Here is a 25372-nt window from a genome sequence, read left to right on the forward strand (position 1 = left end):
TTTTACACAGTAGTTATGTTTCTGAAAATTTGTCTGCGTGTTATATCTTGATTGAGTTATACTTTTCCCTTGATCTCAGAAATACTAAGTATTCATCTTTAAATGATTTTCGATTGTTAGTAATGATTTTTCCCAAAGTTTCCTTGGCTTCTGGCTATTTTGCCCAATGTTTAATAGTGTGAAAATAACTCTTAGCTTGACCTAGGGAATTTGTCACTTCAGTTACTTTCATGGGTCCCCACTGCCCGCAGACTCTGAATGACTCACGTGTTTCAAGGCCTTCTGCAGCCGGCCACACTGAGTTTGACTGTGGCGACCCCGCCACCCCACCCGCTGGCTCTGATCCTGGACTCCAGGGGCTCACTGCACTCAGAGCAGACCGCCCGCTTTCCCTTCCCTGGCCGGGTAGGGTCTCCCACCCAGGGCCCCTTACTGCCCCCGCTGGCCATGCCTCGTCGAGGCCCGGTTCCGGGCGGGAACCTCGCGCACTTGGGGCCGGAACACCTGGGCTCCTGTGCAGCCCCGCTGGTGCTTTCAGAGTCAGTGCACCCCGTTCCTTCCCGCTCAGGACTCACCTGTCGTGCCACAGGCCCGCCCCCCTCCCCCCCCACTCCCTCGTGCTCAGGACAGTTCTCTCGTAATTATTTATGTTCATTGTTATTCAGTTTATTATTTGATTCTGTTATCAGCTAGGCCAGAGGAGAGTATCAGTACTTTTTGAAATACTGGGAATCATTGGGTTTTTAAAATAAGTTGTATGTGAATTTGCAAATCTGGTACCTGATAGGGACTGTATGATTTGAGACTCCTTTTCCTGAGGACACCTCGCAGGCACTGAGAGGCTGTCGCACAGGGCGTTTCCATCCTTTTGTTCTGCCCATCTGCTCCTCACGGTTTACGGTCCTGCCGGGCACACGCGGTCGGGGAACGTCGACGTTGGCCCGTGTTTCGTTCAGGTTTCCCCAGAGCCAGGAGCATCCTGAGGGTGTCTCGAGAAGGGAAGCCGAGTGAAGCCAGGATTAAACAGCTCCAGGTTGTACCAGATTTGAAGACAGGGCAGATAGTAGCCCATATCATTGGTTATTGATTAGTGGTTTTCTAGTTCTTTACTGGTGTCGTGTGGCGTGATGGTGGGTGGTGGTAAGTGAGCCTGCTCTTGCTCTACGATTCTGTCCACGGGATGATTTCGATAATACCAGTGTTCAACAGTTGTGGAAAATTCTTAATCTATAAGGATGACGTAAATGGAAAGCATTGCATGGTAGTGATTTAGTTTATGGAGATCTTGTTTTAGACATCATGTAGGTGAATACAGATGAGAAACCAGTGTCTGCCTGGGTGACCTGTTCCTTCTGGCGCTGAAATACTGGCTTGGGCAGAATGAGTTAGTACTGTGTTTAGCTTTTTGGATGTTTAGAAATTTTGCTTTTGTTTGCCATCAAGAGAGCTGCAGAGCCATTTAATCCTTTAAACTTAAAAAATATCCTACTTACATGTATGTAGATTCTGTCATAATTGGCTTTTGATCTGCTTAGTTATATCCTGAAATATTTTAGCTTAATTTGTAAATAGAGTAGTTTGAGCTTTTTACTGTAGATTCCTAGTAATTCGTGTGGTTATCTAAATTACAGACCCAATAGCCTCAGTGTTCTCGTAAGCGCTAGTTTTGTAATGTTGCATTATTCAACAGTTTGATCTTTCTGTTTAGATTCTTGAAGACCTGGATGAACAAATTTATATTATCACCTTGGAGGAAGAAGCACTCCAGAGACGGCTAATGGGTACGTACATAGTACAAATTTAGAGCGGAATAAAAATTATTTAATTCAGAAAAGACACATAATCGAGGGGCGAAAATACAAGCCTCTTAGTACCTCGCGCTGTTCCATAAGGTCAGGACTTAAGAGCAACGTGTGAACTTCCCAGGTGAGGAAAGGTTTGCTGATGACTGCCACGTCTGTGAAGTTCCCACCTTTCCTTAACTGACTAGTTGTAATCTGGCGAGGTCACTGCAGTTCCGAGACCCTGTCCACGGAGGTGTACCTCTGCCACCAAGTGCGGATGTATTGTCAGCGTGTGACTTACAGTTACTGGCGTTTTGAAGATCTGCACATAGTCTTAGTGACTGTTATATCCCTGTTTCTCTCCTGTTGAATAATTTAAGGTAGAAGTAGTGTGTTTCTTTGACAGAGGTGCTAAATTTGACTCTCTAAGTTGGACTTAGGGACCCTCTTGTTATCTGGGAATGCTGTTCATTATCAGCTGACGAACAAGTAAGCACGGCGAAGATTTTAAAATTTCATTTTTCATTACTGATCATTTTTTGGCTTCAAATGAAGAACCAGTGAAAAAAGAGTAATGATATAATCTAACAGGGAAATGACATAGTTTGGGTAAAATTTTTAAAATTCTATTTAGGCGTTTTTATCCTGCAATCCTTTCTCTTACAAAGTTGTTTTTTGTTTTTTGTTTTTTTTTTAATGTTGCAAACCCATCGCCAAGATCAGATTATTAATAGCTATTTCAGAATCATAATTCAAGAGTATGTATAAAATGAAAGGTTACTTTAAATATGAAATGATGAGAAATAGAAATATACCTACTTTCTTAGTTACAAATAGCGAATTTAAATCATCAACAGAAAAGTAATGATAACACTTAGAGCTTTGTTCTTAGAGAATTTCAGATTATATCACTTCTAGAGAATTCTTGGCAGTAATAGTGTATATGTTGGTACTGATATCTTTTAGACTGGAATTACATGTATCTTTTATTTTTCTGAGTTTATTAAAGCTTCTTTAAAATTTAAGCCTGTTTAATTCTAAAATTATAACTCGAATCAATACTCTCCACTTTATAACATTTCATTGAAGTGGTAAATACTATAATAAATTTGTCTGATTTAGATAATCATGCTGTCGTGTAGCAAACACACCAGGATTGTAAGGAACAGATGTCAGGCGGCCCCCTGCAGTGTGGGTTGTGTTTCAGCCCGAGGCAAAAGCTGTCTCTATCCCACAGATCAGGGGGCTAAGATCTAGGAAGGTAAAACATTTGGATTAAGTCTAATTGAAACCAAACCAAACCATAGCCTTTTTTCACTTTGCCTATTCACAGTAGGAAAAAAATGTCCCTCCAGAATTTTCTAGATCCTTTGGCTCCTCAAATCAAAAGCGGCTCATTATTTCCAAAGACACTGAAAAGGAAACACCTGCCAGGAGGCTGGGCTATTATAAAATGGCGCCAAGCCAAAATAAGCAGGACACCCCGACGCGCACAGACATGCCGAGTGCGCAGCGGGCGGAGGGGGACGCGGGCGCCGCCTCCGCCGCGGGGTGCCGGCCGTTTCCCGCGCTTCCCGGGGACTCGGCGGCGTGCGCTGGCGTGCGTGCTGGAGCCCTGCTCGCCGCCGCCGGCGCCACCCGGGGCTGGTTCAGGCGGGAAAGAGTAGGCTCGCGACATAAGAGGGGCCACGGCAAACGGGCACGTGACTCATTAGGTTAAGAATCGTGAGCTTCAGTCGAGTGTGTTTATCGACACGTGTGAAGGAAAAAAGCAAGATGGAACAAAACCGTACTTTATTTGCTATTTTTTAAGAAAATGCAGGTTATACGGGGTTAGTAATAGAAATCATCGCCACGGGTTTTATTTAGTGTTCGGCGAGGTGTATTTTGTCGTAGGTTATATTTTCGGTTGTCTTTTAAAAGTAATTATTTTTTTACTCTGGGCTGTTATCAAGAATTGCAGTGTGTCAGAGGAAAAGACGGAGCGCGACACGGTCACAGCGGTGCTCGACGGAGTTCGCGGCGGCGTTTTGCCGGTGGCGCGCCGAGCGTGCTCTCTGGTCTGTGGGGACGCGCGTCCCACGCGTTCAGGGCGTCTGCGCCGCTTGCTCCGCGTGTTCTGGGCGAACAGGACACTTGGCGAGGAGCAGCGCAGCCCCGCAGCACTGGCTCCGCTGCCCTCTGGCAGGCGACGTGACGCGCCGGCCGTCCCTGCCTCTGGAGCTGAACACTCGTGCTGCTGTTCAGCCTCAGGGTAGCTGTTTGGTGGCTTCGCCCTTGTCCCTGTCAGACACTCGATGGCGCTGGAGGCCTCGCTCTTGCTGACACGAGCTTCACCTCGTCGCTTTGCTCGCCTTACGCCAGCGCCCCCAAGGGCGGCACACGCGTCGGGTCCGCGTCTGTGTTTCGCGCTGGGTTTGGAGTCACCGCCGCTGTGTCCTCCATGTGGTTCCGGTCGCCCGCACTCTCCTCGTCCCTCTGCTCGGTCAGCGGCTTCTCCTCGGTCCCCGGTGCCGCTCTTTGTCCGTGTCCATTTCTCCTTCCCACGCGAGCGCCTCAGGCCTCGGTGCCTGCACCGCTGCGTTCACCTGTCCTCGGTCATCCGCCTGTCGCTTGGCTTCCGTTACCATCGATGTGCTGCCGACCTGCCCTCTGACCTCCGGCCTTCTGGACCCAGCGTCTTGTAGACGCTCCCACGCGGGTGTCACAGGTGTCCTGCACATTATCTCGACTGACGTCCCCTGGAGACCTCGTTCCCCGGTCCTGCTGCTGCACAGTCGCCCCCTGTCTGGGCGGCAGACCCGTTCCCCCAGGCGCTCGGGCCAGTTCCTGGGGACTTTCTCGACTTCCGCGGGGATCCCTTCCGCAGCGCTGTCATCCCTCGCTTTCGAGCCCCTCCACACCTGCGCTGTCACCGCCCTGCTCTGAGCGGTGTCCAGAGCAGCCTCAGCGCCCCATCTCTGGCCTCGCTTGAGGACGTGCGCCCGGCCTTCTCAGCTGTGGCCCAGAGTCCCCAGTGGCGTCGCTTTCATTGTGAAGAGCCGGTCTTCCCGGGGCCCCTCGGTACCCCGAGCCGGCTCCTCTCCTGCGGCCTCCCTGCAGCTCCGCCGGGCGCTGTGTCGCCACCTGCCCCACGCGCGTGCGCAGTTCCCCTCCGCCTCCTGTCCCTCAGGTCGTCACCCGGCACCCCCTCGTGGGAACCCGGCGGGCGCGGCCGCCTGTCCCCCTCCTGCTCTCTCTCGGCCCCCAGCGCGGTCCCCTGCGCGTCCTGCTCTGCTGTCCGCGTGGCCTGTCCTGTCCCTGCCCTGGTGCAGCAGCGCCGCGGGCCGCAGCTGTGCGGTCTTCCTTCCTCTGTGCCCCGATCCCGCGACGCCAGACGCGCGGCGGGTCGGCTGAGCAAGGGGCACATGCAAAGCTGGGGGTCGTCATCGTCAGCGTAGAAGTGAGGAGGGAAGGAGAAGCGGCATTGGTGGCGGGCCACAAGGACAGTGTCCAGGCCTGCCCCCAGACCGGCCGGCGGAGGGCTGCGGGGCCGGGCACACTGGGTGTCACGACGAGGCACAAACAGGGTGACTCTCCCCTGTTGATGAGCCGGAATACGAGCTCCCTGAGGAGTAGCCCGACAAAGCCCCATTACAGCAGCTGAGGAAGAAAACCCTTTGTAACTCCTGCCCAGGATGACGAGGGCACGTGTGTCATTAGCATGTGTAAGTGTTTAGGTCATGCAGCATTAATTGAAATAATTAGCTCCCGTGCGTGTGCGTGCGCGTGCGCGCGTGGGCGCGTGTGCCTGTGTGTCGCCCATGGGTGTACTGGGTCGCTTTAGAAGTACCGTAATGAATAGGAATTCTTTTTTGTTGTTTAAGTTCAAAACCTCCACAGTTCCTTTAATGTAATTTATTTAGAAATATTATAGCCTTTGAACTTAATGATTTGATTGAATTTTGTTAGGTACTATTTTCATCTTCACGATGAAACGTTAGTATGTCACTTTTGGTAGCAATTACTTTCCTGCTTGATTCGAATCTCTTTCTAAAGCCTCGGTCCGCCGAAGCTTGCGTTAGTTCTTTACTCTTAAGCGCTTAGCGGATGTACTTGTTTCATCGTCGTGTGTCAGGTTGTAATTCCTCAGCATTCTGAAAAGTAAAGGATTTTTAACAAGCAGCATATCCACTTCTCACGGACCTTAGTGACCTGTTAGAAGCATTTTTCATCACCAGTCCTCATATCTTGCTCTTTACGACTGAGGTGTTTGCCAGGCTGTGTCACGAGGGTTTCAGGGTTCAGGGTGGTTGCTTTAGAGGGACGGCATGCTGTCCGAGGCGTTTCCCAGCATCGCTGAGAAAGACGGTTTGCTGATTCGGTTGACATCGGATGTCGTGATGGTGTGAGGGAGCTCACGTCAGACTGTCCCTCGCGTCAGACTGTCCTTCACGTCCTTCACCTCACTGTCGTGGCGGCTCTGCAGGGGCTCTTCCGTAGTTTCCTGTTCACTGTTGGTTGTATCAGTGACGAGAAAATACCTCAGATTTGTCGGGCTTAGACAGGCCGAAGGGGATCAGATGTCAGCTTCCATCGAGAGCATACGTGGCAACAGTCAGCGACACTGGACGACTCCTTTGGTCATTCTGTGAGAGAAGAAAGTTAGCCATATCGTGACTCCTGAGCTGACAGAAAAGGATATTAATTCTACTAGTAATAACTAAATGGTTTCCTTCTAATAAGTTATCAACATTTGGGCCCAAGAGTTTGAAACTGTGAGAGAGACCTTGTTATAGTTTATTCAGCTTTTTCAGTTGTATAATCACTTTCAAGACAATAAAATGTGGCCTAAACAGATTATTTGTTGCAAGATGAAATGATTGGCTGAAGGGATGTAAGTTAATAATATCAGTAGATGAGGAGTATTTTGGAATAATAACCTATAAAATGATTTTGAGTCAACTATCATATTCTCCGAAAATTAGAGCGCTCGCTCCATAATAAATGTTGGAAATTCGTTAGCAGAAGGTGAATTTCGTATGCATGAGCTACTCGCTCAGCTGTAACCCATTTAGGTGATGGTGTTCTCGGTAGTAGCATATGTAAATATGAAGCTTAAAAATTATTTTATTATTTATTTTATTTTTTTAGGCGAGGCAATCCTTGGTTGACCTCACAGACTGCAAAGACCTTATCAGCTTACAATCTCTTATTTTTTTATTTTTTATTTTTTACCCCTACAGCACCTGGTCATCCTAGGTGGTCTCCCATCCAAGCACTAACCAGGCCCAACCCTGCTTAGCTTCCGAGATCAGACGGGATCAGGCTTGTTCAGGGTGGCATGGCCCTAGACTGAAGTTTAAAAATTAACCTAGTTTAACATCTACCAATAAGTTATATCTAAAGTAGAAAAAAAAAAGCCAAACATTACTTTAATTTTGTATAGTTTATACGATGTTCCTAAAGCTGCTTGTTTAATATTTTCTATCTCGCTTGTTGCCATTTATAATGAAACTATATTAGCATTTTTAAAATTGGGTCAGTTATCGAAAGTTTCATATCATTTGGTTCCATACTTAGCTGTGTTTTTGTGGCCGTGTCAGAGGTAAATGGAAACTATTATCTTAATAAGTATTAGCATTGCAAATGGAATAGGAAGACAGTGTGGGGGTGCGTGGGTGTCTGTCTCCTCTATGGAAAGCAACAGTGTTTGTCCGCACTGAAAGGGGCTTCGAGATGTGGCTGTCCCAGCTTTGGCTGTCCCAGGCTCTTGGGAGTCCGCCTGACCAGCAGTGCTCTGCAGGGTGCAGGACTTGGTGCTGGCTTTTGGGGTGGGGACTGTCCGCCCTGAGGGTTGTTAGTGTCTTGGGCTGTAACAGCATAAGTGTTGCCTAAGCGATTGGGAATACTTAGGGGTGCTTTAGTGACCTCGTGTTCCTGGTGATGGAGACCACACTGGTCATTGTAGAGAACAGTCAGAATTTCAAAGAGTTATTACTTAGGTAACAGATTTTCTAATCAACTTCTTTTTGAGGGGTTACATGCTAAATTAGAAAGTTAAATGAGAAAACGATTTGTTTATGTTAGAAGTGTCTGCTTCCACATGGTATTCATCACGAGAATGAGTTTAGTACGCTGGATCGTTTAGGGGGATTGTCGTATTGCTTCACGTTTTGGATTGTTTGTTTATATGCCAAGTTGTACATTTGTATTCGTTTTAAGAAATACAACATTATATATTCTAAATTAAGTAATCGGTCTCTGGCCTTTACCACACGAATGTCTGTTAAGGCTGTCTTATGTATCAGGGAAAGGTATTAGGACAGCTTAGCCGCTGAAGAAATGCTCGACTTTGGGAAATTCTGTTATCTCGGAAGCAAACAATTTTCAATATCACACTAGTTTTTCAGCTTAAGAGTCAAGCCGGGAAAAGTTGCCTTCAGCTATTAGTTTTCCTGAATCCAAAGAGACGGGTGGGGCAGGATCAAAAATACTTACTTGATCAAAGTTATTGGCTCTGAAGTTATTCTTACTGATGTAAGAAAGATGAAAGGTGTTGTTTTTATTGCACGCTAGTAACAGCGTAATTTTGAACTAATTGGTGTTGAACTGCCAGTCACCTGGGGGAATGCAAATAGATAGTCTTACAATTTCCTTTGAGGTAGTGAGATCTTATGTCGAGGCTGGAAGGAAAACAGAATAATACCGTTAAATTGACCTTAAATGAGCTGCTTTGTGGTTTTCTTGGAGAATCCCTTTTTCTTTTTCATGACTAGTCCAAACAGGTTTGGTCTACCGATTTGACTCATTGACTAGACATGCTGACAGTGACCATTTTGGGTTCGTCTTGAAATAAGGTAATGATAATACAGTTCTTCGGGATAGTTTGATGATTTTGTTGGTGCAGCTTAAATTTGTGTAACATTCCAGGATTTGTGTGCAGGTGTCATGATTTCTTACAGCAGCCATGCTTTTCTTCTGGTCCTTTACTGGGGAAGATTCTGCTCAGACAGAAAGCTCCCTCTGCTCACTTAGGGGCTGGTGCATATAGTGAAAGGTGGGAGTGTCTTTGAAATTTGTGTCATTCCGGATGAATCTAGTCACTTAATGAAAGCACGATTTCTTTGAGGAGAGCAAGAATGTATTCTTGATTTTCGTATGCCTTTTATGTGCCTAGCAACGTGTCACCCCGGAATGAACACGCAGCATTTTAGAAATATCACGGTAGTTATTTACTTATTTTTTAAATAGTGCATCGATTGGTCCACACGTTGGTATTGAATTCTGTAGACATCACAGCCTCAGAGCGGGCATCTGTGTCTTTTAATTTTAAATTAGCCACGAGAACACCATGTATTCTGAGACCCGTCCCCTTTCAAACTTCTGGACGCCCATCAGGTTATGTTTTGTGGCGCTGAACCGTTCGCCAGAATATACTTCTTGACAAGTATGGGGAATGGGATGTGGTCTGGAATTGTATTTGTAATTAATCAGATTTAGAAGTTAAATGGGCACTCGCTACAGATACACAGCATACAATTTATAAAGACTGGGATAAAAGTAAAGTGTACTTATATCTCAGACTGTTATATTTAGAGACACTTGAAAATCTTACAATGCTGTGCCATCTTACTGTAAATCTTGTTATATGGAAATAGCCATTAATTCTATAACTTAATTGTTTCCCCTTTTACTTTGGCTGCCGGAGACTCTAAACGAAGTCTGTAGTCCAAATTTCGTAGTTGTGGGACACACCGCCTGAATGTCTCTACCGTCTTCACCTCCATTCCCTTATAAATTCTATGTTGACGAGTAAAACGATGAAACTCATGAGTCCCGGAAGTCATGTGTGACATCCCAGTGCATCAGGACCTGGGGTTCTCCAGAAGAGAGCGTGCTGGCGCTCTGTCTCCAGTGACGGACAGAGTGAGCAGGAGGCGCAGAGGGCAGTGGCCTCCTTCCCCAGAGGCCTGGCTGGGCCTGGAGTTCCCGGTCCCCAGAGGGCTTGTAGAAGGGGCCTCGGAACCCTCGTTGGTTTGTGCCCCAGCTTCTCGCGTGTGGGTCCGGCCCCCCCGTCCCGTTCCCCGCTTTGAGGAAGGAGTCCTACCAGCACTGCGCTGCTTCCTCCTTGCCAGTGTTTCTGGCCAGTCCCTCCCTGGTCCTCGAGGACAGACACCACTGGGCCCTCCAGATGCTTTGTCACCGATTGCGGGGCTGCCTGAGCTGATCAGGTGTGCAGGGCACAGCAGCAGCGCCTAAAGAAGAATCACCACTCACTCAGGGCTCAGTGGCAAAGGCTGGGATGAGGACGGACAGGTAAGGATTCGTACTTAGCCCCAAAAGTGGACAGACTTTTAAGGACATAGAGCAGAAAGAAGGCCGACTGCAGCATGGGGAAGGAAATTCAGTGTTCAGTAGACGAACGATGAGACAGCATAGAAGTCCCCAAGGGACCCAAGTCCTGACCCCAGAGGCTGTAAGTGCGCCCCTTATGTGGCACAAGGGACTTCGCAGAGTGATTCGTGAAGGGTCTCGGCTTATCCTGGTTGACCTGGTGGCCCAGTGTCATCGTGGCATTGCTGTTCGTGGGGGGGTGGATAGGAGCGGCAGGGAAGGGGCTGTGGTGATGGCAGCAGAGGACGGAGCGACCCGAGGAAGGGACAGTGAACCAAGGAGTGCCACCAGCTCTGGAACCGGTGGGGCAGGGACACGGGTCCTCTTGGACAGGCCCCAGAAGGAGCGCAGTCCCGCTGACACCGCGATTCAGACTCCTGACCTCCGGCGCTGTAAGGTGACCCGTCTGTGTCACTTCATGCCACTGAGTTTATGGTAATTCGTCTGAGCAGCAATGGAAGAAGAACACAGTCCTTCTGGAAACTGAATTAATCGTGTGGTAGAATCAAGTAGAAGAACTGTGGACACGGACCGTAGCGCTGAGGTCCCTAACCTGACGGCAGGCGTCTAGCAGGAGGGAGAGCAGGTGAGGAGGAGTAAGCAAATGACAGATGAAAGTGTCGGCGCGCGCAGAGTGAGGCCAGCGTCCGGGCGACGTGAACGGGAAGTTAAGGGGTCCGTCCGCATTTATCCGAGAGTCTCAGATTTCGAGAATGATAATGAGAAAAAAAACCCCTAAATTTTCACATAGGAAGGGTACTTATGAGGAGAAAGATCGTCAAACTTCTGTTTGTGACCTGCTAAGGATTCTCGAATAATATCTTTAAAGCGGGGGGAGATTGCAGTGAAAAAGTCACAGATTTCCAAAGATGTCGTATATCTGTCAGGGCAAAAAGAGACACTCATTCGTCCGATTTTGTGTCTGTGTGTGGAGCTCCTGATCGCGGCAGCTTCCAGACGGAAGGAACGATGTGATGCTCTCGAAGCAACGATGCTGAGAACCAGGTCAGCAGAATGCAGCTCGGGGCGGGGCGAGCGGGAAGCGCTGCCAACGCAGTTAGCTTGGAGCGCCGCGGTGCCCCTCGTCGTGGGCACGTCGCCCCCCGGGCACCCTGTGGTTATGCCGCTTCCGCTGGAAAAGTGGAAGTCGAGGCTTGAGAGTGAGACGGTGAGCACTGAGGTGCCCGGTTGACGTCGGGGAAGAGTCACCAGAAAGCCACTAGCTGGGAAGAGAAGCAGGAAGGAGCGGGGAAGGGAACGGGCTGTGGGTGACGTGGAGGAGACCGGCCGCATCTGGGAGGCAGGATCGGGCCCCTGGAGGTCACCGGAGCGCTGCAACCCCACTCCGAAGCCTGCTCCGTGCGTGCGCTTCTGATGACACGCCATTCTTTCCTTGTTTTTAAGCTGCTTTGCGTTGTTTTTGGCTCAGGGGGGTGGGGGGGGAAGTGACCCGGTAGACACACCCCATCTCACAGGCAGGGACACTGAGGCTTCGAGGAGCAGAAAGCTAAAGGAAAGGGCGTGGGTGGGGCGGAGCCACAATCAAATTTTGGAATTTAGCTGACCTGAGAAAATTCTGGAAGTAACCAATTTATCAGACAAAGGCAGCCGAATCCTAAGCCATCTGTGCTGCATTTATATCCCAGAATCCCCCAAAGTCTCACAAAGCGGTACCGTGAGGTGGGACCCCGCTGTGAAGCGGTCGCTTCCCGCATCTTTCCCTCAGGCCAGGGTGCCAGCCCCCGTGGGCGGGCGGCAGGGTGGCCCGGGCACAGCGGCGGGTGGCAGTGCTGACTGCAGTCCTGCTGCCTCAGGGAGGGTGGAAGGCTGTCCGACCAACCGCCGGGACAGGAGGGAGAGCCTCAGACTTCTCAGATCAGCAGGTGAAGCTGGGTGACAGTGGGCAATGGCTTGAGAATTCTGAAGGAACGTTCGTTTTGACCTAGATGTCTATATTCAGCCGGAGTTTAAGAACCGAGGTAACTGACTCAGACTGGTGCAGCCGCAGAAAAATGACCTCCTCGTCACTGTTTCTTAGCAAGCTCCTGGAGGGCATGGCACTCCAGGGGGAGTGGCCCGAGAGGAAAAGGCACAAGGCACGGCCACAGTGGGGAACGGGACCCGGGGTGACTGTGGCCAGGCGTGGAGAGCAGCTGGTCCGGACTGGGCAGAGCCCCAGGAGATGGGTCCTCGGCAAAGGGAGACGGATGGATGGTGCTGTAACTGACGGGTTTGAAAACCAAGTGAAATAAAGACATTTGGGAGGAAAGTTTGCTCTGAAGTACTGGTAAGTACATAAAAAACTAAGCAGGTGACCACGTTCTAATTCTGGAGTGAGAAGAAGGACGTCATGGGGGGACGGGGAGCTAACCACACTTACTACGCGGGTGAGCAGCAGGTGGGGCGTGAAGGGTGATCTCGCTGAAATGATCACCGTGGACACATTGAGAGCAGCGGGTGGCGACCAGGTGTGTGGCTCATGGGGCCTTCGACCCTCATGTTCTGTGGTGGGCAGGCAGCAGTTAACAGTCAAAGCTGGAAGGTCCAGAAACGATACGGGGAGCTTTTTATTTCACGGTAGGACACTGAGGGCACCCGCTAAGCGGCTCGGAAGTGTCTGTCTTTGGGGAGGTGCCGTTGGGAGGAACGGAGGCACGACAGCCAACTGTGCCGTGCGCGACGCTGGAGACGATGTGCCCGCTTCCTCTAGATCAGGATAAAACTTTAAAAAGTCACTTAAAATTGGGACAAATAGTACGGAAGGTATAAAATCCCCTTTATCCGCTTTTCCGCGGAGTTGTCCTGAATGCGGGCACTGCTTCACGGACCGTAAGGGACCTGTCGGCCTGGGCTGTTCCGCACGGACTCGTCCTCTTTGCCACAAGCACCTGCCACCCTTTCTTCTCGCCAGGCTTGGCTTAGCTGTTTCCCCAGCTCGGTCAGACCTGTGGAACCGCGCGCGTCTCATAGTCCTCTGCCTCTCCAGCCAAGGAGTGGACAGGCGACCGAGCTGCGCCATTAGATCCTTGCTCCCTGGACTTTTATTGTTGATCGGAGTGACTGGAATATAGTTGGCGCTGAGTCATTCCAGCCATGACACTGTGCGGAGCTGTCCGTCTGTTCTGCGACCTGGAGCTCGCAGTGGCTGGTGGCTCTCCTTTCTTTACCGGGAAGTTTGCTGCTGCTGTTTCTCTCCCGAATTCCTCTTCTGTTCCGACTAGACGGGCTCGGTCTCGGATGCACATAACCAGTGAACTCTAACTGATCAGCGTTAGACCGCCAGTAAGATTCAGCATATACACGCGCACACGCACGCGCACACGCGCACACACGCACACGCACACATGCGCACACACACACGCGTGCACCTTCAATCCTAGTCTTCCCTTCTTTCTCTCGAATGCGAACGCGTAAGGCAGGTAAAAACAGAAAGAAGGTAGGGTGTAGAGTGCACAAAACGATCTACGTCGAAAAGCGTCACCGACAGAGAGGGTCACGGTGTAACGACAGCAGGTGTGATTCATAAGAAGGCGCAGCAGCCAAAACCTAGATGAAAACACACGGAGGAAAAACAGTGACAAACACACATGGAACACAGCGAGAACCCGAGTCGAAGTGCAGCTGCTGCGGAGCTCGGCGGCTAAACCGGAAGGACTGTGGAGACACAAGCCGCTAGGGAAATGGGCAGAACACGCGACTTGGGAACATCGGGTGACGGATAAGCGTGAGAAGATGCTAGCCACATGTGGGGAAACGCATTGTTAAAGTAACAGTAAGAAAACTTTTTTTACCCATGAAAATGGCAAAAATACGGGAGTTAATAACACCCAGTGCTAGGGAGGATGTTGAGAAATAGGCGCTTTCAAAAGCTGTTGGTAGAAATTATTACAATAACTTAAGTTGTCGCAGTAAATTAGAATATTTGGGGGGAAAGTCACCTTTAAATATCCCTTAAGACTGTAAATGGGCACACCCTTTAACTCAGCGGTCTGAATTTTCGTCCTGCAGAAATAATGAAACCAGAATGGGCTGATGTGCATACAAAAATGTTAGCATTGTTTGTAGTGGCAGAAATTGAGGAAAACCTGGATATTCATAAATGGAGTAATCTGAATAAAACTGAAGTACATCCATACTGTGGAATGTTATCCAGCTGTTAGGGACCAGGCACCACCGGCGCGGGCGTGTCATCGACTAGGAGAACGGGCGGTGGCGTGATGCGTCTGACTCGGCTTGTTCCGATAAAATAGATAGTAAAAGCCGCACGTGAGATAAGCGTGTGAGCGTGAGCGTGGCTACGAGGCTGTGGACGCGCCAGGCAGGCTGTCCGCAGCCGCCGCTCCGGGAAGTGGCGAAGTGGCACTTGGGTCTCTTCTACTTTCTGCAAAAAGCACTTGGTACTTTCTCGTTAATAAAAAATGAATAATAAGTTCAGTAAGAATTTTACCAAAGTAATAACTTTTCTTGGAAACGTGTAGTGTTTAATCAGCAAGAACTTGGAAGTTTTAAGTGGTCAAAAAATGGCCATACTTTTCTGCGAATCACAGTAGCATTTGTTTTTATTAGTGATCAGGATTTGCAGTGTGCTGTTTTAGATTTTAATTCAATGTGAGAGCTACCTGTTCTATACTGTTAGGGCTTCCGTTGTTACACTCCTAAAATATTTTTGCTTTCAGTAGGACTGTCTTCATCAGTGGAATACAGTACAATGGAGTTGGAACGAGAACTTGAAAACGTAAAGACTCTGAAGACAAAATTAGGTATTGTACATTTTTTCCCTTTTGTATTGGTCTTGGTTTCTTATTAAAGACTTTACTGTAGTCTGAAATGTTTTTAAGATTATGCAGTCGTTAGTTTATATTACTTGCTTTCAGTCTGTCCTAAGCCATTGATAGAGACCGTCTTTTAGCTTGGGGAGAGGGTAAGCATGAATTTATTCCCATTTTTTTGTTTTGTGTGTGTCTTGTGGGAACGGCACCATCCTTGGCCCTTCGTGACTGCTGGATACTGCTCGCTCTGATTCTTTGGGGCGGTTCTTCACGTACTGAGCTGGTCATTACCCTGCCGAAGACGCCGGGGGGGCCCCTTACGGTCCTCAGAGTTGTTCTTGTGTGTGGCAGCCTCGGCCCTGGCACTTGGTCTGCAACATCCGGCAGGCTTGGCGCCCCCAGGCTCCCGGTCAGTGTCCTTGGCTCCGGGACTGCGCTGGCCTCCGCATGGGCTCCTCCTCCCCGCCTGTGGCCTGGAGCGCTCGAGGCGGTGAGCTGGGAAGGCCCAGGGCTGCCCCCAGGTCCTTGCCCTTTGGCGATCGGGCGTCCGGGGGTCCTGACACTGTTGTTCCGTGTACATTTGTCATTTCCTAATCGTTTCAGGCCGGGTGATAAGTCTGATCCCTGTTGTGACTCCCCTTCGAAGTGCAAGTCCAGTGTCATGTCGGAAATCACACACGCCGTTCGATCATTTTCATAAACATCGTTAGGTGCTTTCTTCATCCTGCTGTCCATGGATAGTTGGTATTTTTCCAGTCTTGTGCTGTCATGGACAGTGCTGCTGTAAACATTCTTCTGCCTCTCCTGGTGCCTACGTTTTTTCCAGGGTTCACCCCGGGAAGGGATTCGAGGGTCTCTGACTTTGTGCGGGTGCCTTTGTTTCTGGTGATGCCGCCCTGTCCCCCCCGGGGGCTGCTTACTCGCCTTCCCGCTGGGCGCCAACGAGTCTCCCCGTTGCTCCGCGTCCTTGTCAACGGTCCACAGTGGCCTCTCAGTCTTCACCAGCTTCCGGGTGTTACGTGGAGTTCTCGGCGTTTCGATCGGCACGTCCCTGATTCGTGTCGCCAGCGTTCATTTAGCTTCTGCTCGAAAACGTCAGTATTTTCTTCGTTTAGTGCTGCTTTGCTGGCGGTGAACTCTCCCAGTTTTTGTTCATCTGAAGATGCGTTTGCTTTGCGTCTCATTTGTAGGGCATTTTAGCGGAATTTGGGATTCTTACCGGGTAGTTTCCAACGCTGTAAAGGTGACAGTCTGGTGTCTTCCGGTGTCTGCTTAGAGGCCCTGTCATTGTCCCTTGGAAGGGCTTTTAAGGCATTCTTTGCCCTTGTATAGTCAGGCTGTCTCTCCGTGGGGCCCTCGGTGTTGGTTTCCGTTGTGCTTGCCCTCCTGACACCTGTGGCACTTGGGGACTGTGGCGTGGCGTCCTCTATCCGGGCGGGGAGCCACCGGCCGTCACCCCCTGCAGCGCCACCCACTCGTCCGCTGCGGGGCGCTCGCCGCTCACCCAGCTGCTTTTACGTGTTTCCCTGACTTTATTTATGCGCTTCGGTCTGTGATACCGTCTACTGATCCGCGCCCCGCTTCCCTGCCTTTTCAGCTGTCGTAACTGTCGCCAAAACTATCTACTGAACTCTTAATTTTAGTTACAGGATTTTTCAGTTCTAGAAATGCCACTTGATTCGAATTGTGACCTTTGCCTCTCGCCATTTATCTTATTGGACCTATTACTCAGCCGTCTGAAGACCACTCTCTGAGCAGTCCAGTGCCTGGGTCCGCTGAGCCTGTTTCTGTCCTCTTTCCCTTGGCCCCGTCTCCTGGGACGGTCCGGCTGACAGCCAGACATTCCTTTGACATAGTTGTGGAAACTGGGGGTGACAGCGTCGTCTTTTGGAGAGGATTTGCTTTGCTTCCGGCAGGCACTTAGAGCAGGGACGTACAGGTTTAACCCGGGCTTGAGGTCGTTCGAGACCCGTTTCGGCCTCCCCGAGGGCGGCTCTGTCCCCGGCCGGGCCTCGCTCCTGGCTCCCCCTCGGTCCTGCCGGGCCGGTGGCGGTGCTGCTGGCCGGGACCGCGGCGTCTGCACGAGCTCCTCTGGAGGAGCAGGAGCCCGACAGCTCCGCCTGCTTCTCGCGGCCTCTCGCCCTGCTGCCTCGAACGGGAGGGGGCCACCTCGTCCCTCTTCCCTCTCCTCTGTGGCCGTGGCCTCCTGAGTTCTCGGTGGCCCCAAACTCCGGTGTTTTAGCATCGTTTTCTGCCACCTCCCGACTTGCGCCTGCTTTCCCAGCCCCGTGGCCCGCGTGCGTGGTCTCCGCGAGGACAGCGGCCCAACCTCACGGCCCATGCGCGTGGTCCCCACGAGGACAGCGGCCCCCGTGTGCGTGGCCACAGCCGCAGTCTCCTGCCTGCGTACACAGTTTTAAAAAGCTAGTTCGACTCGTCTTTCCCCGTCGTTTGCGGTGTGAGCTGGGAGGAGGATCCGCAGAGCCGGAAGCGGCGTCCCCCCAGCTCCGTTTGCCTTTGGGGTGTCAGGTCGGTGGGGTTTTTACTGTGCTCACTTTATTCTCAACTCTATATCAAAGTATAAATCAACATCGAATACAAATGCGTCCATATTTTCAGAGTACGCTATATGCTGACAGTTTATTTCATTGAGAGTTGAAATGTCTTTATAGAGCTAACATTTAAACGTCACGAGATTGACCTGTTTAATATAGCAAGTTGATTTTAAAATCTGATTTTAAAATTTATAGTTGACGAAAGGAAATTAAAAATAATTTGACTTTTTAAAAAAATTATTTACATAAAAATAACATATACTGGTTATAGTAATAAGGAATGACAATGTGAGTCTGGAGAACTCTTTTGTTGTGTTGTTTTTCCTTACAATAGAGAGGCGGAAAAAGGCGTCGGCGTGGGAAAGAAACTTGGTGTACCCCGCTGTCATGGTCCTCCTCCTTATCGAGACGGTAAGAACCTACGTGCCTAGTTATACAGAGCAAATCGTTTTATATTCACTTTAACGTTTGCGTACGGCAGCTCCCTCAGCTAACTGATTCCAGGTAAACTGGCTTTCTGTCCGCAAGATTACAACCCATGGGCATGCCTTTATTTGTAAAAACTCGATAGAGCAAAAATAGAAATTCATGGTAATTTTTTAAAGTGCCAAAGATGATTTCTTCACGAAAGCAGGAAATTCATTTTTTTGTATCACCGAAAATTAAGAGACAAGGTGCTACAGGTACTGGCTTCAGACTATGATGGATGCGAAGGTACATTAGCAGATTAACATTTTAAGTGTCTTTTAAATCTGCGAAGTTGTGGGTTTCCAGTCGGTGAAATCGGTTAGTAAGTGGATCTGTATTATTAGTTTTTTTTCCCCCACAAGATTTATAATAATAATTAGCAGACTGTTTCCTCTGGAGTTTTCGTAGGTCTGATTAGGTTGGGATGTAGAGTCCTTCTGAAGCGTGCAGCCGGTTGGCACGTCGATGTTCTCACGTGTACTGGCAAACTACGTTTGCAGTTCAGGACTGACGGCTTATTTTTTTTGTTGCAGTCCATCTCCGTCCTCTTGGTGGCTTGTAACATCCTTTGCCTGTTGGTTGATGAAACAGCGATGCCAAAGGGAACAAGGGTAAAGTACAGTGTTTTCAAATGTCCTGCTTTTGCAAACGCGTCCCGACGTGCAGCCCGGGCGTCCGCGCCCCGCACCGCACTGCGCCCTCCGCTCCGCGCGCGCCCCTCCCCCGTGCAGTGAGCCTCAGGAGCAGCGCTTGGGGCCTGCGAGCTTTGTGTCCGACATCGCGCTTTGGCTTGGCCGGGCCTTGGATCGAGAATCAGTTTCCTTTTGTCCTTTATATTCGTGTGTCTTCGATTCATTGAAATTTATCATTCGTGAGTCTCGAAGAAAATGCACCCTCCGGGAAAGAGCGACGTGAAGAGTCTCTTAGACGGAGCCCCTGGTTTGCAGAAGACCCGCATGTACGGGTTTAGGGACTCGTGCTTCAGGAGTCGCACGTCTGGTGAAACCGAGTCACAACGCTCAGCTTCCGGAGGAGAGCCTTCGGTTTCACGAGTCAGCTTGGTTTTCACTTGTGTTTAAAATTGACTGTCAAATTCTGTCAGTTAGCCCATCTGAATCGATTCTCCATAGAAGGTAGTCACCATTAAATGCTCATATTTGGCCTACTTTTTCTAGGAGCCTGTTACGTTTTGGGTACTTAAAGTGGCATTTAAGGGTTGACATTTTATTACATTTTTCTAAGTCCGCAGCTTTCCCATTCCCCACAGAAATGGCTTCACAACTCTTAAGACTTTTGATGCCACTTCTCTCAGAATCAGACGATGTATCTTTTCTCTCACAGAAAAAAGCCAGGGTCTGTCTCAGCACCTCCCTCAGTCCAAGACAAAGATACCCCGTCCTTTCAGCCATGATCTGGATTTAGACCCTTCCCCACCAAAGTCTCTCTTTCAGAGACGAGGGTGCCCCTCGTCCTCCGGGCACAGGGGGGCACCTTCCCGTGGACGCTTCGTTTCTGCGTTCGGGGGAACAGATGAGGGCCGCGGTATCTTTTATGGACCGGCTGTTTCTCAAGTAACTGATTCAAGATAATCAACATGCCACCTCGGTGTGTTTTGGGTGTCTGCCCTGAGCCCCAGCACCGCCAGGAAGCTTTGTATTAGCCTCATTTGTTTCTTCTTCAAGAGACTGACAAAAAGTTGATAAATTCTTTGTCCTTACTTTATCTATACATGAAATTTCTATTTATACGTGAAATGGCCATTCTTACTTCTTTATGCCTAAATTAGAATGTATATAAAATATACATAATATTTATTGCTTTTTTCGTAGCGTGACTACATTCTAAATTATCCCGGTGTTTCTGTTAGCTTTAATTGACATCGATAGTAAAGTGGTCATTCATATTCAGATAGTTCCCTTAATTAGTAAGCTTTGAAAATGCCGTTCGTACTTCAATAAGAAATAATGTTTTGCCTGTCTGGTTTCATTAATATTACCTTTTCTATTTGTTTATTTGTTTGTTTAAGTCCTAGATAAAGGTAGGTTTTGAGAACAGATATGTTTAGGAAAAAATTTATAGCATTACATTTTAAAAATCCGGGTTCCAAAAGTTATATCTTTTAAAGAGGAAGATTTGGGGAAAGGAAACTTTCCCCAAAGGGTAGAAAGAGGATACGCATATTCATTTTCCTTCTGTGCTTAGCTTGCTTTTGACATACTTTAATTGTAGAATTTTTATATGTTGCCTCAGGGTTCAGATAATTATATGTTATTCCTATTGTACTATGATTTTTTAAAAAAATTTCTTCCAAGAGTATTCAGGGTTTCACAGCGTAATCATATCCTCTCGATAAGTAACTTAAATTTGAGATGAATCAGAAATGTTTTGAGCTTTTACAAATTGTTAACGCGGTTGAATTAGTTGACGAACTCAGTAATGTCACATTTTATTGTCCTTTGAAAGTCTAGATGTTATTCTAGGGTATTAAACATCCCTAATTTCAACTCTCTTGTATTTATGAAACACCAGTTTTAGGGAAGCCCAATATAATAGTGTCGCTGAATTCTGAGAAGTGTTTTTCCCCCGCAGGGGCCGGGCATCGGAAATGCTTCTCTTTCTGCCTTTGGATTTGTGGGAGCCGCACTTGAAATCATTTTGATTTTGTATCCTTTCTTCAGCGGGCCGTTCTGTCTGTTAACAAGTTTTCTGTCTCGTTTTCTGGGACAGTGGCAATTTACTAAGACACTTGCCTAGAAGAAAAAACAAGTCATTCTTCCTCAGGCACTCCAAGTGGCCTTTGGTTTGGTTTTGCATTTCCTTTGGGCCCGAAGACTTTGGGAGACTCCTGGGGACTTAATGGAACTGACATTCTTTGGAGAGTCTTTTCCTTGATTCTCACAGCTATCTCATGGTGTCCTCTGTCGTCGGTTTCTATAGCCTCCGATTTTTTGGAGACTTTATTCCCAAGAAGGATGACACGACTATGACAAAGGTAAGGGACGTCTCCGGCAACTTCGCCTCCCTTTTGCCTCCAAGACAAACTCCTGACTGTTTCCTTTAGTCATCGCCCTGAACGTTCATCTGTGGCGATAAGTACTTGTTTGTGAGTCGCGTAAACACAAACTGGAAGATTTTCAAAACGCCGAACCAATGGGAAAGGGATGCGCCCTGTTTAATTTGGACGCCGTCCATTCACTTGTAAATGCCCGGGACGGGAGCTTGTTAGCTGCAGGGGCTGCTGAAAGGGCCCTTTTTCCTCTGAAGGAAACGCATTGCTAATGAGTAACTCGGACTGTGCTAACTGCACTTCAGGGAGCTTGTTTGAAATCTGAAGAACTTAGTTGCTACAAGTAGTAGAGACAAAGTTTTTCAAATTCGAATAATTAAAGCAAGACGGAAGAGTTCTATTCAGAAACATTTTGTAGTCCGAGGCTGATTTGACTTTCTACAATATGTCCTTGGCTTTGGAGTGACAAAGGCTGTTATCTTGTGTAGTGACTGCCGCTTTGTGAAGTATTCCCACAGGCTGACAGTGAAGAATAACTAATGAGAGCGTTGGCTTCTTTCCTTTTTATTAGATTTTCGCTATCGTCATCCTGTTTTCAAAGAGAGAAGTTATTTTATATGTTTATCCATCTATCTAAAATGCTGTGACTTTTTGAGAGACTTAGCACGTGGGTTGAGCGATCATAAGTATTAATCTGTTCTCGGCCCCTCTTATTTTTATGAAGGAGTAAGCACAGGGCGCATTGAAAATGGACGACTAGGATTTAGGTGTTGCAGGTTTCTAGCTTTTTGGTAGTAGATCTTATAATAGTTAAGCATATTAGACGTAGATCTAATTTATATCTTTCGAGCAGTAGTTAGCTTTAAAAATACAGTCAGAATTACTGAACGTGTCGATTCTTTTTGACTCCCAGGCAAGCTGTTTTGCGACTGGCCACTCAGTCACCCACGTAAAATGGCTGTCTGTCTGGGATGTAACGTGGTTCAGGTGCCACCGCTCTGGACTGGGGCCAGGCACTCCCAGCCGTGACCCTGCCTGTTTGCGGGTAGCCGGAGTGCACGGCCACCCCCGGAGGGCGACGCGCGCGTGCCGCCGCCCTGCCGCGTGGCTGCCCAGCGCCTTCTGCTCTCTCCCCACAGATCATCGGCAACTGCGTGTCCATCCTGGTCCTGAGCTCCGCGCTGCCGGTGATGTCCAGGACACTGGGTAGGCGAGGGGCGTCCGCGCTCGGGTCCCGGCCCCTGCACGTGTTTTCTGGTCCTTCCCTTTCCGTGGCTGGGAGCGCGCCCTTGCAGCCGTTCACGAAGGTTTCTCAGTGTTTCAGTTTACAGAGAATTTTGCTCTTCTTTTAAAAGCAAAGCGGTTTTCCTGTGTCGTGGGGCCAGTCGAGTGACTCCTCATCTGGCCTTCTCGGCCCCCACGAAGCACCGCTGTGCCGCACACCCAGTTCCCGGCTCAACGTTCTCGCAGACAGTTCTGTTCCGTTTTCTATACGTGGGTTTCGACTTCAGAGTGTCCACAGATGATTAGAAAAATCCCATCGCTCAAGCCCAGCACCTTGCTTAGAACAGGAATTACCAGTAGCTCTGAGTTGCTTTCGTTTGGTTCTTATATTGCCTCCGTTATTTATTCAGGACTCGTGGCCGTTAGGGACCCGGCTGTGCCAAGACAGCGTGCGCTTTATACTCACCTTTCCGACGGTGGGAGGAGCCCCATGATTTAACACAAAGCGAAATCGAAGTATAGGTGTCAAGGGGCCGCCCTTCCTCAGACGAACACAAAGCGCGTCGCTTTCTTATTCCTTTTGCGTTTGCCTTATAGGACCTGTTAGTGTTTTGACATCTGCTTACGTTGGGCTAATCTTGAAAATACCAAAAATAGGCACTTCAGTAGCTTGATTTGTGGGGAAATGTTATCGTATGTATTATGGCAGTCCAACAAATAATTTCTGCGATATTACAGCCACCCTGCGATTTTGTCATTTATGAAACTCATCTACTGTCTCTGTTATTTAAGATTAATTGTTAACAGTAACGCATGCTGATTTTGTGGAAGAAAATCACAGGCTGTGTATAGTTTTAATACAAAGAAAACAAATTAATGGCAAAATTTGCTTTTTGAAGATCAACAAATTAAATTCCTGAGTAGTTTGCCATAGAGATAAATAAAAAGAAGAAAAAGAAAGATGGAACAATTAAAATGAGGCTAACAAATGCCTGGACCCAGCTGTCCAAACAGGATTAATGGAGTGCATTAGGGGACAGTGAGTCATGTGGCGCTTTGCAGAACATCCACACGCACTGCATTACACGTTCTGCCCAGTGGCCCTGAATAGATGAAAAGAAATAAGTACGCTAAACAGATTCATAGAGGCTTTTCACGGTGTTAAAAAAGCAAATTTCTAGACTCAAAGAAAAAGCTTTATTTTAGTATTATGGGAAATGCAAACTAGAGAGTTACTTTGTAATTCCTCGATTAACCCTTTAGAATCGAGTCTTTGATTTTAAGAAGATGAAATATAGAGAATTGTCACGAATATCATCCTACTGTATAACGGGATTTTGATTTACTGGCTGCAGAGCTTGTAAGACGAGAATAGAGGGTGTGTTTACCAAGCGAATTCCAGGCTGTGGAATCTTTCACTTTTCCGTTGCCTCTCACGAGGGCACCCTGACCTTCGGGTGCTCGTTTGCCCCTGGGAATTCGGCCAGCAGCGTCCCGTCACTTACAGCCAAATGAGAAGTGCAGTCTCAGGACAATCATAGCTTCCCTGTGTGCCTGCAGCTTTCCTCCGGTTGGTGATTTTTTAGTGATGATTACGACTTTACTTGTAAACTGAAAATACGTGGAATCCTGTATAAAATAATTAACTTGGTGTTCATGAGGGTGTTTTTTGTTTTTGTTTTTGTTTTTTTTTTTGAAATTCACCAACTGCTATTGTGCCTGCATGATAGGCACAAACTACAGCTGTAGACTGAAATGCCTGGTGTGACGTGACACGCTCATTAAAGAATCCCTGGGGACTAGCTTCTTCTATCTGAATATGGAAAATTTTGTACTAATTGAAAAATTAGCACTAATTGTACTAAGGGAAAAATGACCAGTAAGTCGATTTTGCCACCAAGGTTGGTGAGAGAAAGTTTGACCATGTATTTTTAATCAAATATAATTAACATAGGTGATAGTTTTGGTATTTAAAGGAAACACAAAGGATCTGCGCTCACGGTTTTTGTTCAGACTCTTCAAAGCCCTTTAAAAGCAATGCCGTGCCCGTGGACGAGTTCCAAAGCACTGTCTCGCCGCCTGTTTAGACTTCAGTTTTGAAGAATCCAACATTTTGGGGGGATTCGATATCTATATTTTTAGTAAACAAGTTCCTGTTTGGTTGAATAGACCCTGGAGGTGCTTAGAAGAGATGGTAAACAAGCAAGGTGAAAATAGAACAGAATCAAGCCTAGTAAATGACGGACATGCCCAGACTCTTCCATCATGACGTATTTGAACGTTAGCAGTGCATTTTGTAGGAACGGGTTTTGTCCAGCTGCCGGGCGCTGTTTCACACGCTGATGAAAAACAGCCGAGAGATTGACATTCGTTGTGTTCTTTATTTGAAATCTCTTTTAACCAGAAAAATTTTTCTCGAATGTAACTGACGGATTTTGTAATACTTTTACTAATTTTTATTTAAAAATCATTCTTAGTTATTTTTCATCCCGAAGTTCTTTCCCTGACTTGTAAGTTATGCAAGGCCCAAATGCAGAATTTTTAACAGAACAGTGTGCTTATGATGTGAAAACGAAAACACCCTCTCAATCAGTGTGAATCTATTTTTAGTATATTCGCATATTTCCCATCTTGGTCATCTTTGCAGGCGATAAAGCAGATTATTTCTCTTTTGTTCCTTGATGAAGGGACCCTGTTTAAAATGCTGTTCTCTCTGGAGAGGTTTTTCTTTGGGGTTTCGTAAATATACTGCTCATCTTTACCCTGGGCTTTCTCCCTCCGGTTCTCGGTGTGAAACAAAAGGAGACGATGGTTCGAAATGACAAGTGTGAATATCTATCCCTAATTATGACTTCGATGCAGAAATAATTCCTTACTGAAAATTTTCAACAACAACAAAAATTTGTATATGATTTAATAATGTCCAGTTATTTGGCAGAAAGTAATAACTGAGCGGTGCTAATTAACTTGTGATCGATTACTAATGTTTTCATGTCTGAACAATACGTATACCTCGTTCGGATTTTTACTAAGGAAAAAGTATTCTGAGTCAAACGTCTGAGAGTTTAGAGAGTTAACTGACGCTCACCCCCTAAACGTCCTGACACTGCTGCTGCAGGGCTCAGCCTCGTCTGAGAAGGTGTCACAGCCACATTGTCTGCACAACTTTGCTATTTGTTGGCAGACATT

General features: G+C 47.8%; 1 protein-coding gene and 1 pseudogene across 7 annotated transcripts in view; one reads left to right on the forward strand and one right to left on the reverse strand.

Moving 5' to 3' along the window:
* The window catches only part of LMBR1 (limb development membrane protein 1), a 90360-nt gene that overhangs the window by 51732 nt on the left and 13256 nt on the right, over nt 1-25372 (forward strand). For 3 of the 7 annotated variants that reach the window (XM_039837127.1, XM_039837138.1, XM_039837098.1), the window contains 7 exons: nt 1709-1781; nt 14840-14920; nt 17819-17895; nt 18486-18563; nt 20542-20615; nt 20854-20944; nt 22099-22165. In XM_039837127.1, the coding sequence (XP_039693061.1) occupies nt 1709-1781; nt 14840-14920; nt 17819-17895; nt 18486-18563; nt 20542-20615; nt 20854-20944; nt 22099-22165 (541 nt within the window). Of the gene's footprint in view, nt 1-1708; nt 1782-14836; nt 14921-17818; nt 17896-18485; nt 18564-20541; nt 20616-20853; nt 20945-22098; nt 22166-25372 lie in introns of all 7 variants that reach the window. The other 4 variants (XM_039837116.1, XM_039837089.1, XR_005647450.1 and 1 more) reach the window with 3 other exon arrangements.
* On the reverse strand, nt 7001-7119 carry LOC120582174 (uncharacterized; annotated as a pseudogene).

This window comes from Pteropus medius, unplaced genomic scaffold, assembly GCF_902729225.1.
Source record: "Pteropus medius unplaced genomic scaffold, Ma_sr-lr_union100, whole genome shotgun sequence".
Lineage (NCBI taxonomy): Eukaryota > Metazoa > Chordata > Mammalia > Chiroptera > Pteropodidae > Pteropus > Pteropus medius.